General features: G+C 50.4%; 1 protein-coding gene across 2 annotated transcripts; it reads left to right on the forward strand.

Annotated features, from left to right (window-relative positions):
• The first annotated feature begins 5,206 nt into the window (after positions 1-5,206).
• LOC123041937 (uncharacterized) lies at positions 5,207-7,052 on the forward strand. 2 transcript variants are annotated; one of them, XM_044464485.1, is made up of 3 exons: positions 5,212-5,552; positions 5,613-6,110; positions 6,217-7,048. In XM_044464485.1, the coding sequence occupies exons 1-3, from the start codon at positions 5,474-5,476 to the stop codon at positions 6,759-6,761; spliced, it is 1,122 nt and encodes a 373-aa protein (XP_044320420.1). In that variant the 5' UTR covers positions 5,212-5,473; the 3' UTR covers positions 6,762-7,048. The 2 variants fall into 2 exon arrangements, with proteins under 2 accessions (XP_044320419.1, XP_044320420.1); XM_044464484.1 differs by having other exon boundaries at positions 5,207-6,110; positions 6,217-7,052.
• Positions 7,053-11,547: the final 4,495 nt, after the last annotated feature.

The raw sequence follows: 11,547 nt of genomic DNA on the forward strand, positions 1-11,547 counted from the left end.
GGAAACCAGTCCTTCGTTAATGTGGAGGAATCCCGAAGATTCCGCTGAGTCATCGAGTGGTTGACCAGTCTCTCGCTGTATCATGACAGTCAGTTTTCGGCTTTCTCTACTGAGGTGCTCATCTGGAATAACCAGGGCACAATCATAGTAGTTCTCCTTTGGCCGCCTTAGCCGATAAAACGGAACGTAAGCTAGCAACCCCAGGAGCCGAGAAAACCCAACATTTGACCAAAGACATGATTCGGAGCTGATGCATATAAGGCCAAACTCGCGACGCCGAACACTCCCGAAGGTATTCGGACTTTGTAACATATACTGGGCTAAGTAACGCCCTCGATAGTGAACCCTGAATTACCAGGTACGTGCATTAATCTGACGTGGCGAAATGCCAATAACGCAAGTATCCCTCGTGGGTGTATTGAGTACCCGAGGGATATCAAACAACAAGAGACATTAAAGAAGGTTTAACAGGGGCTTAATCTAAAGAGAAACCTTTGAGCGGGGCCCTGCTGCACGTCTGCGCCTTTGTCTCCGTTACGCCTTATCCTGGAAGGGTGTAGCACGATAGTCATCTGTAAAGAGGAAAAACCCAGGTAAGAGAGTCTAGTGTAATCGTGCGAGTAGTTGGTTATTCTCAATGAATCGTTAAGATGCAATATATTATTATATTAATAGGGTCAAGCCAAACTGTGGGCTTTGTTACATGTTCGTAGCCCCTAGCACCACATATGGGGGTATATCTATAGACCCCAGCTCAGGTTTATCTGTGCTATTACCACCGGCGGTGCGCCGGACTCGTCTAACCGTGTCCACGGTCTTGACGACCGATCATGTATTCTTGTTGGAGAGGCCGCTCAGTGTTCAGCTGCTAGAGCTACCACATATTCTTCTGCTAGTAAGGAACGCTCTGTGTTTCCTCTAACTGTGATGACACCACGTGGGCCGGGCATCTTGAGTTTAAGGTAAGCATAGTGTGGCACTGCATTGAAGCGAGCGAAGGCCGCTATTCCGAGTAGCGCGTGATAGCCGCTTCGGAATGGAGCGATGTCGAAGATTAATTCTTCGCTTTTGAAGTTGTCGGGAGAACCGAATATAACCTCTAGTATGAGAGAGCCTGTGCGGCGGGCCTCAACGCCTGGTATTACTCCTTTAAAGGTAGTGTTGCTTTTGCTGATTCTTGATGGGTCTATCCCCATCTTGCGGACAGTATCCTGATATATCAGATTAAGACTACTGCCGCCATCCATAAGGACTCGTGTCAGATGGTATCCATCGATTATTGGGTCGAGAACCAAGGCAGCCGATCCTCTGTGCCGGATACTTGTCGGATGGTCCCTGCGATCAAAAGTGATCGGGCAGGCTGACCAAGGGTTGAATTTGGGGGCGACGGGCTCTACAGCGTATACGTCTCTGAGTGCGCGTTTGCGCCTTCTCTTCGGTATATGAGTTGCGTAGATCATATTCACTGTTTTGACTTCTGGTGGGAATTTTTTCTGTCCCCTAGTGTTCAGCTGGCGAGGCTCATCCTCGTCTTCACATGGCGTCTCCCTTCCTTTGTGTTCGGCGTTTAGCTTGCCGGCCTGCTGAAGACCCAACATTCTCTGTGGGTGTGGTTTGCAGGTTTTTCGGGGGTGCCATGAATTTGACATAATCTGTCTAGAACCTTATTTAGGCTGGACGGTCCATCCCCTCTGCCTTTAAATGGCTTTTTCCGTTGACCGGGTCGAGAGCCCCTGAATCCGGCATTGACCGCCGTGTTGTCTGGACTCTCTTCCTTGTTTCAACGATTGTTTTTATTGTGTCGTGGCTTCCCATTGCCATCCCTAATTTCGGATGTGCCTGGGTCGCTGGTGCCTCTATGGGACAACCAGCTGCCCTCACCCGCGCAAAAGCGGGTCATAAGGCTTGTTAGAACCGCCATTGTCCTCAGCTTTTCTTGGCCGAGGTGTCTGGCGAGCCATTCATCTCGGATACTGTGCTTGAAGGCCGCTAAGGCTTCGGCATCCGGACAATCAACAATTTGATTCTTCTTAGTGAGAAATCTGTTCCAAAGCTTACGGGCTGACTCTCAGGGTTGTTGTATTATGTGACTTAAATCATCTGCATCTGGAGGTCGGACATAGGTCCCTTGAAAATTGTCCCCGAAAGCATCCTCAAGTTCCTCCCAACTTCCAATTGAGTTTTCGGGGAGGCATTTCAACCAGTGTCGAGCTGGTCCTTTCAACTTGAGGGGCAGATATTTAATGGCGCGGAGATCATCTCCGCGAGCCATGTGGATATGAAGGATAAAGTCCTCAATCTAGACCCCAGGGTCTGTCGTTCCGTGGTATGCCTCTATATTTACGGGTTTGAATCCCTGTGGAAATTCATGATCCAGCACTTCATCAGTGAAGCACAGGGGGTGTGCAGCACCCCTGTAATTGGATGTGTCGTGGCATGCTGTGGATGGTTGTTGTGTTCGGCGTTGATTCCGAACTGGTATTCGATCAATATGATCGTTTTGGTTGCTATGATCTTGCGTCGGAGCACGTCCTCTAGATCCATAGATGGACCTGGTCGCACCAGCCTTTTTGTCCAGGAGCTCACGTAAATCGTGTGCTGGCTTCTGTGCGGTGTCAGTAGCTGCTCTGTCGCGGCCACGAGGTGGTCGGTCTGGCTGATCGGCCGTATTATTCTTCGGCGGGATGGGCTCTATGGCCTCGTCGTCGAATTCGGGCAGCAACTTGTGCTTTGGGTAGCTCTTTGTGTGGCGATCGTCGCCATATTTTTCTTCAGTGTCTAGCACTTTGTTCCATCTGCGGTTGAGCATATCCTGCGCGGCCTTAAGCCTTTGCTTCTGATTCTTCAGGCTCCTCGCGGTGGCCATAAGCCTTCTGTGGAGGTTCTCTTGTTCCAAGTGTTTTTCCGGGATGAATGTGTCGTCGTCTAGAGTGTCCTCCTCTCCGAAGGTAGGTTGATGAGTTTTACCCTCGGGGTCGTCGTGATCGGGCGTCTGCTCCGGATTGTATTCGGTGTGCCCTGGCTCATCCTGCTCCATCGCTGGGTCCATGGGGTTGCCGCTTCCTTTGGAGTCGACCGGGGTGTCAATTTTTCTTGCGCCATCATCGCTATTTTTACTATGGCTGGACTTAGAGCGGCGCCTGCGCCATCGCTTTGGTTTCTGCCCGGGGGGATTATCCTATGTGGCGTCCTTTTTGTCGCCGTTGTTCTCCTTGGGTGTGTCCATCATGTATATATCATATGATGAGGTGGTTGTCCAGCGCCCCGTGGGTGGTGGTTCCTGATCATCTCCAGTATCGACGTCCATACCGTCGATGTCTTCAGAGCCGAAGTCCAGCGTGTCGGTTAAGTCATCGATAATGGCTATTAAGTGGGTGGTGGGTGGGCAGCGAATTTCTTCGTTGTCCGCTTCTCACTCGAGCCGAACATAGTTCGGCCAAGAGTCTCCTGATAAAGAGAGAGACCTCAATGAATTTAGCACGTCACCCAAGGGTGAGTGTTGAAAGATATCTGCGGAGGTAAACTCCATGATCGGTGCCCAATCAAATTCGACTGGCACAGACGTACGCGGTCCGGAACCTGAGACCGGAGACAAGTCTGGGGGTCCGGTGACACAGGTTTCCTTAGAGGAGGAGCCTATGTTCGGCTCCAACGCCAATGAGTGTGCGGCCTCCATGGCGGGGTCCATCCTCCCGTCCTCGGATGGCGCGATCTGCTCCAGATTTAAGGCCGGGCAGCTGCAGGTGCGATAGTCCGAATACCGTCCGAGGGCAGATCTAAGTCATGCACGTCGTGACTGTTCGGCGCTCCTGACACAGGCTCAAATCCGTTGAAGATCAAGTATCCACGAATATCAGCCGTGTAGTTCAAGTTTCCGAATCTGACCTGATGGCCAGGGGCGTAGCTGTCGATCTGCTCCAGATAGCCAAGCGAGTTGGCCCGCAGTGCGAAGCCGCCGAATACGAAGATCTGCCCGGGGAGGAAAACCTCACCCTGGACTGTAGCGTTGTTGATGATTGAAGGAGCCATCAAGCCTTATCGTGACGGCACAGTGGAACTCTCAATGAAAGCACCAATGTTGGTGTCAAAACCGGCGGATCTCGGGTAGGGGGTCCCGATCTGTGCGTCTAAGGCTAATGGTAACAGGAGGCTGGGGATACGATGTTTACCCAGGTTCGGGCCCTCTCGATGGAGGTAATACCCTACTTCCTGCTTGATTGATCTTGATGATATGAGTATTACAAGAGTTGATCTACCACGAGATCGTAGAGGCTAACCCTAGAAGCTAGCCTATGATTCTGATTATTCTTGTCCTACAGACTAAACCCTCCGGTTTATATAGACACCGGAGGGGGCTAGGGTTACACAGAGTCGGTTACAGAGAAGGAGATCTATACATCCGAATCACCAAGCTTGCCTTCCACGCAAAGGAGAGTCCCATCCAGACACGGGACGAAGTCTTCAATCTTTTGTCTTCATAGTCCAACAGTCCGGCCAAAATATATAGTCCGGCTGTCTGAATACCCCCTAATTCAGGACTCCCTCAGGGCCACTCCATGTAACCCCTCACTTCGTATACCAAAGGGGAGACTCTCTCGAAAAGCCCTAGATCTAGGTCTTCCCCACCTACCACCACCTTCGACCTCTCCGCTGCTAGATTTATAAACACTACAGGATTATGAATACCAAAGCATGCCTTTCAAACAGAACTCAGTGATAGTTAGATGTACCTTAGACCACAAGGCCATCAGCAAATCAAACAAAAACCGAATTAATACAGAAGAACACAAACCGTGGGCCGGTTTTGACCTCCAAATATGCTGAAGTTTAATATAGTACGTACAGTACATAGGAGATGAGGAGACTTCCGGTGAAGCGAGCTGGTAAAAAAATGATCCGATTTGAAAATGATCTTGGACAAGGCAAAAAGCCAAGAAGAAAAATGGTCGGTGGGAACGGCAGCCGAGGGAATCGAAGCATTGGACGAACAATACCTTCATCGTGGCAGCATTGTGCGACGCGAAACGGGCAACCGGCGGGAGCCGCGGCGCCGGCCGCGCACTGGCTGATCCAGATTGTGCGTCGGTGGCCACTAGCCACGGCGCAGGCCGTCGCCACGTCGCCCGAGGCACGAGACGCTCCGCACACAGAAACTGGAGGCGGAACCTTCGTACGCATCGAACGAAACGGAGCGCCACGTGAACACGCGCAGGGACAGGCAGGGTGCCCGAAGCTCGATCTGGCGGCAAAGACACACGGCCGGCCAACTGGAAAACCGAGATATGCCCGTTGTCCCTTCTGGCTCGTGCCCTCCCGCGGCGTACCTCGCGGCGCCGCGCCCGGCCGGTGGCCTTGCCCAACGGCTACGCCTCCTTGGTCAGCGGCGCTTATAAAGCCGCCGCGGCAGCTTCGCTTTCCTCCATTTCCTCCTCCACCCCAGCAGAGCTCGAGAGACCGAAGGGAGTGGGAGATCATGGCGAGGAGCACGCGCTCGCTGGCGTTCTTTGTGCTCGTTGCCGTGGCCGTCCGAACCATTTCCGCCGTCACCGATGGTAACAACTCGGAAACTTTATCCCACGAATTTCAATTTCTGACCATCTTGTTGCGTACAGGGCTGTTGCCCAACGGGGACTTCGCGCAGGGGCCGGACAAGTCGGAGATGAACGGCACGGTGGTGACCGCGCGCCACGCCATACCGTGCTGGGAGATTTCCGGGTTCGTGGAGTACATCGAGCCCGGGCACAAGGAGGAGGACATGATCCTGGCGCTGCCGGCGGGCGCGTCGGCCGTGCGGCTGGGCAACGACGCCACCATCCGGCAGCAGCTCAACGTCACGCGCCACATGTTCTATTCCGTCTCCTTCATGGCCGCGCGGTCGTGCGCTCAGGCCGAGAAGCTTAACGTGTCGGTCGACCCGGAGTTCGGCGTGCTCCCGATCCAGACCGTGTACACCAGCACCGGCTGGGACACCTACTCCTGGGCCTTCAAGGCCAGGCACGGCACCGGATGGCTGAGCATCCACAACACCGGCGTCGAGGAGGACCCGGCGTGCGGCCCCCTCGTCATCGCCGTCGCCATCAAGACCCTCTACGCTCCCCACCACACCAAGGGTTCGTCGTGCCATAGTTCCTAGCATGTCAAGATCATGCATGAATTCAACTCATTCCGAAAATCACAGTGATCAGTTTGGAAATCTAACTAGCTCTCGATCGACAGGTAACATGCTGAGGAACGGGGACTTCGAGCAGGGGCCGTACATCTTCCCCGGCACCCTGTGGGGCGTGCTGCTGCCGCCGATCACGGAGGACGTGCACTCGCCGCTGTCGGGCTGGATGGTCATGTCGGACACCAAGGTGGTCAAGTACGTGGACGCGCCGCACCACGCGGTGCCGCGGGGCGCGCGCGCCGTGGAGCTGGTGGCCGGCCGGGAGAGCGCGCTGGTGCAGGAGGTGCGCACCGTGCCGGGGCGGACGTACAGGCTGTCCTTCGCCGTGGGGGACGCCGCCAACGGCTGCAGCGGGTCCCTGGTGGTGGAGGCGTACGCGGGGCGGGGGACCCTGAGGGTGCCGTACGAGTCCCTCGGCACGGGCGGGTCCACGCCGGCGGCGCTCGAGTTCACGGCGGTCGGCAACGAGACGCGCGTGGTGTTCCAGAGCTCCAACCACCTCATGAAGTCCGATGCCACCCTGTGCGGGCCCGTCGTTGACGACGTGTTGCTCGTCCCGGTGCGCGCGCACGCTGCCCGCCGGTTTCGTTTGTAGCGTATATCTATCTTTTTACAGTAGTTTGGGAGTTCATCCGTTGTACCGGCCGGCATTCGGTGCGCTCTGTGTTGAGCGCCGCGCTCAAGGCCGTACGCGGCTCGTTAGTCGCGTGTCAGGGACCGGGCATCAATGACACAATATATAACAGTCTCCCTCAACGGAGACTTCAACGACGCAAAACACCTCCGCGTGGGCTATTGGTAAGGGTTTTTTTGTTGCGGGGTGTGGGCTATATGTAAGTTGCTCGAAAATTTTACAGATGTATGTCGATTTTGAGTGTGGCTAGGTGCCACTCAACTGAGATTTAATAAAGTCTCAGTCAAGTGACATAGCATGCACTGAAAAGAAAATTTTACATGGATCTCAATGTAAGATTTCACGAATATAGCATCACTGAAACTTGAGATTTAGTAAGATTGTTGTAGGAAACGGCTTGATGTAGAAGATGCATAGGAGCCCTTGGATATAAATCGGACGGCTAAAATAAACGACAACATACAAAAAAAGGCAACATGCATATGCATGCATATGCCCCGCGCTCCATATATTAAACACAAACACATTGTACTACACATCAAACATGCGCACCAGTATGATTTAAATGTAACATATTTGCATCAACAGATGAAAGCCATCGACAGTCACTACACAAGTGCTTGCTTGGTCTCACACATATGCGTATGTCGCAGCATCGGTTTGAAACCAATCAAAAACAAACTTTCCATAGAAATAATATCTGCATTCCAGGCGGGCGGTGTTTGCCCACATGTCTTCCAAGCACTGTTCAAGATATCTTCTAATTTTCCGATAAATCGGTTGATTTATCGCTGTCTGACTGATAAGATAAATCGACCAATAAATCAGCCGATATGGCAATAAATTAGCCGATATGCTGATAGACTGGTTGATTTACCCCTTATCATGGGTCAGCCGGTAAGTTTCCGGTAAGTGATATCCCCAACATTGCTTCCATGACAATGGAGCAAGTCTGGACGGCCGCCTCATCAAGAAGCTTCCCATTGCATGATTGACGTAGCATCGACAGGCTGAAGACATGGCAACATTCCACTTTCATGTTGAAGCTAAAGTCGTACCCTCCATGAAACTGCAACCGTCAATGTTTCGCCTCTTCGACGATCTTCTTCACAATATCGTCGAGAGTGATCATCGCCCGCTCTTTTGTCATTGAGACGCAAATGAATGAGTGGATCCATCAGCTGAAGTCAGCCGCGAATTGCACACCAACATCTGCGTTCCTGCACAGGTTGGACGAGTCACATGCAGAAAAGCCTCTCCAATTGTGAACCGAGGGCCATGTAAGGTGGCACTGATCATGTTAGAATCTCCTTCTAACCGTTGGATCTTGAACGATGTGGTCACGTCGCATCCGACGGTCATGATGACACGCTGGTTGTTGTCGCCTATTGCCTTCTAGGATGCTAAGAAGGCGGTGGTCTGGGCTTCTAGGTGTTACTTCCAAACGAAATCACCGCCATCTTTAGGATGCACTTTCGTCGAACGCACTACACCAAAGACCGTCATCGCGATATAGTCGACGTTAATGGGGAAGGAAGTCAAGCAATGATTAGGGTGGTGATTTCGAGAGGAGTAAGGTGGTTTCGAGATTATACAACAAAGATGATGATGAGGATGTAGGGGTAGAAAAGGCAACACCTTTATAATTTAATTTTTTATCGATCATGTGAACGTGCAAAACCAAGTGTTACATTTCGACAATTGTTGATGTGTCGATCCAGTCCGAGCAATCGTCTGAAATCTGCATCTTACCATACACCCAGCTAACAAAATAAGGCATGGTTAGCCAACCAATAAAACTGAGGTAAATATTATGTTCGCCTCCCTCACACACGAACGGTTGGTCCACATTTTTTTCTTTGAAAAGGAGGTTATCCACCGGCCTCTGCATCAGAAAGATGTATGCGCCCATTTTATTAATAAGCAAATAGTTCAACAAAGTCTCCAAGTCTCAAAAAGCAAAAGGGCTCATAAAAAGCTAAAAATATGAAAATGGGATGGCCACAACCGGCGGAATAAAGATAGATAGGAAACTAAACACCTATCCTATAACATGACCGCCATCCAGACCGGTTGAAAATAGCCCGCGCTATCGTCTCTTAACGGATAGACCCAGTAACTATACGCTCCCTGGCATCCGTCAGAGTGAGTAGCGACCACATACAGATCAATATACACTACAAAAAAAATACACTTCCGTGATGATACGTGTTTGTCACAGTAGGTCGCGTTTTTTGTCATGCATGTACATCCATGACAAATTTATGACAGAATCAGGATAGTCATACCTGTGCTGTCGTAGAAGTGTTCCATGACATTACCAAAATTATCATCACGGAAGTGTCCACTTCCATGATGATAAATCGTGCGTCACAGAAGTGCTTTCGTCAAGGGTGACCGACACGTGGCATCCACCATAACGGAACACCGTTAAGCTATCGGGTCGGGTTTTGGATCCGATAACCCGTTAACAGCCCCGACCAATGGGGATTTTCCACGTGTAAAATAGTCATTGGCTGGAGGAAGCACGTGTCGGCTCATTGTTGGGACAGATGTCATCCACTCATTGGACAGAAGGCACCTATGATACGTCGACACGTGGCCCGGCCCAACAGAGGCCCATTCCTGTGAAAAGGCCGGTCCGTTTGACTTGGTCAAAAGGTGACGGGCCGGCTCATGGAAAGCCTGTTAACGGTCTGTTCGCATATAGCCCATTTATAGCCCGCTAACCCAAGGCCCGTTACGCCCTACCCGAATTAGGCCCAGTAGCGTCATCTGGGCTATCCAATATGATTCCAGCCTGTTTTCACTTCTGGCCCATGTATGGCCCATGACGTCTTTCGGCCCATATGAGGCCCTATGTAACTCTTGGCCTATTAACGGCCCGTGGTGAAACTGGCCCGCAATGAACAGTGTATCACTTTAGACCCATTAACGGCCCGTGGTAAAACTGGCCCGTAATGAATAGTGTATCACTTTATACCCATTAATGGCCCGTTATTCAGTTGGGCCGTTTCCAGCCCATGTTATCTTTCGGCCTTCTCAGAGCCCATTTATTCTTGGGCTCATTTCGAGCATTCATTTACTTACGGACCGTTATTGTAATTTTCTACTTGTGGGCCAAATTCAGCCCATGGTTACAGTCGGCCCGTTTGTGGTCCGTTAATACATTGGACCGTTTTCATAGCGTCATCAAATACAGCCTATTAACGATGGCCCGTTATGGTCGGCCCATGAACGGACGATTCCAACTCTAGCCCGTTCACGGCCATAATGCGGCCTGTTATTGGCCCATGTTTGGCCAATCGATCATACGACCCGTATAAGGCCCATTGATGATAGGGCCCATAGAAGGCCCATTGTTTCTGTGGCCCCTAGAAGGCCCAATGTTTCTACGGCCCGTAGAAGGCCTACTGTTTCTACGGCCCGTAGAAGGCCCACTGTTTCTACGGCCCGTAGGAGGCCCAGTGTCACTACAGTAAATATTAGCCCATGGTTATTGTGGCCTAGTTTTAAAAAATAGGTTATTGCAGCCACTAGCAAACCGCGGAAAAAGAACTGCACTGACTACAAGCAAACAAGTAAACAAGACAACAAGGAAATAAATAAGCAAGCAACTTATGCTAGGCTATCACGGCTATTACACATATTACATCCACTGGGCATCAAAGTTCACCACCAGTGCAAATATAGGGAACACAGCAGTATATAAACGCCGCAGCAAAACAAGTCCAGAATTGAAACCACTTCAGAAGAGTTCAAGAAACAATATCCTGGGTACCCATAATGCAGGCAAGATGCTTAGCAAGCTTATTAACTTTCTCTTGTTTGGCGCTTAAATCCTCCAGCGCTTGCTGTTGCACAAGAAAGTACGCATCTGAATTCTGCAGGGACTTCCTCAGTCTTTCGGCTTCTTGCCGCAGCACAGATGACTGATGCCTTTCAGCTTGTAGCTGAGACTGAAGAAGCCGAAGTGATTCAGGCAGCGAGTTCAAAGAGCTTGTGCCAGCGGTACTGGCCAGTAACTCGAACACTACATCAACGCAGGACCGTGGGGTTTTCTCACTATCTACTAGATCGTTTTTATCACCTTTCTTGGAGACCAACAGGGTTGTCTCACTATCTTGAACCTTATCTGCATTACTTTCTCTACCATTGCATAGTGGGGTGCTCTTCTCCAATATTCTGTTTGCATACTACAAGAGAAACAAGCAGACACATCACAGGTTTAGCTTGTAGTATACCAAACTCATTTTGGTAAACCGGTTCAGTAGTAAGGTGGACAGGATAACAACATGAAACAAACATATATTTATGTACTATGGTCACTGTATTGTCCATATCATTCTAGTTTATGTTCCCTAATCAAGATAGAGACACACTTCAACTCATATATTTTTAAGACACAGCAGCATAGACAAAATATAAGTGTGAGAAACAAAACAACATTGGCAGCACTTGTAATGTGCATCAGGTGAGAACATAACTGTTTATACAACTTAAACTGAAATCAACATAGAGCAAGAAGTTAGAACAGCAATCCAGTTAAAGAAATAGGTTTAAAACATACCTGTTGCGCCATTGGAGTTTCAATTGGATCCTTCAAATTCGAAAGTAGTTGGTATGAGTAAATACAGTGATGCAACAGCAAAGGAGTATGGACCATAGCTATGGAATCTGACCTGAGAATAGTTGCTCTTTTGCTTTAAACATGGAGTTTGGGTTAGATGTGGTGGTCTTCGTGCTT

Source organism: Triticum aestivum, chromosome 2B, assembly GCF_018294505.1.
Source record: "Triticum aestivum cultivar Chinese Spring chromosome 2B, IWGSC CS RefSeq v2.1, whole genome shotgun sequence".
NCBI lineage: Eukaryota > Viridiplantae > Streptophyta > Magnoliopsida > Poales > Poaceae > Triticum > Triticum aestivum.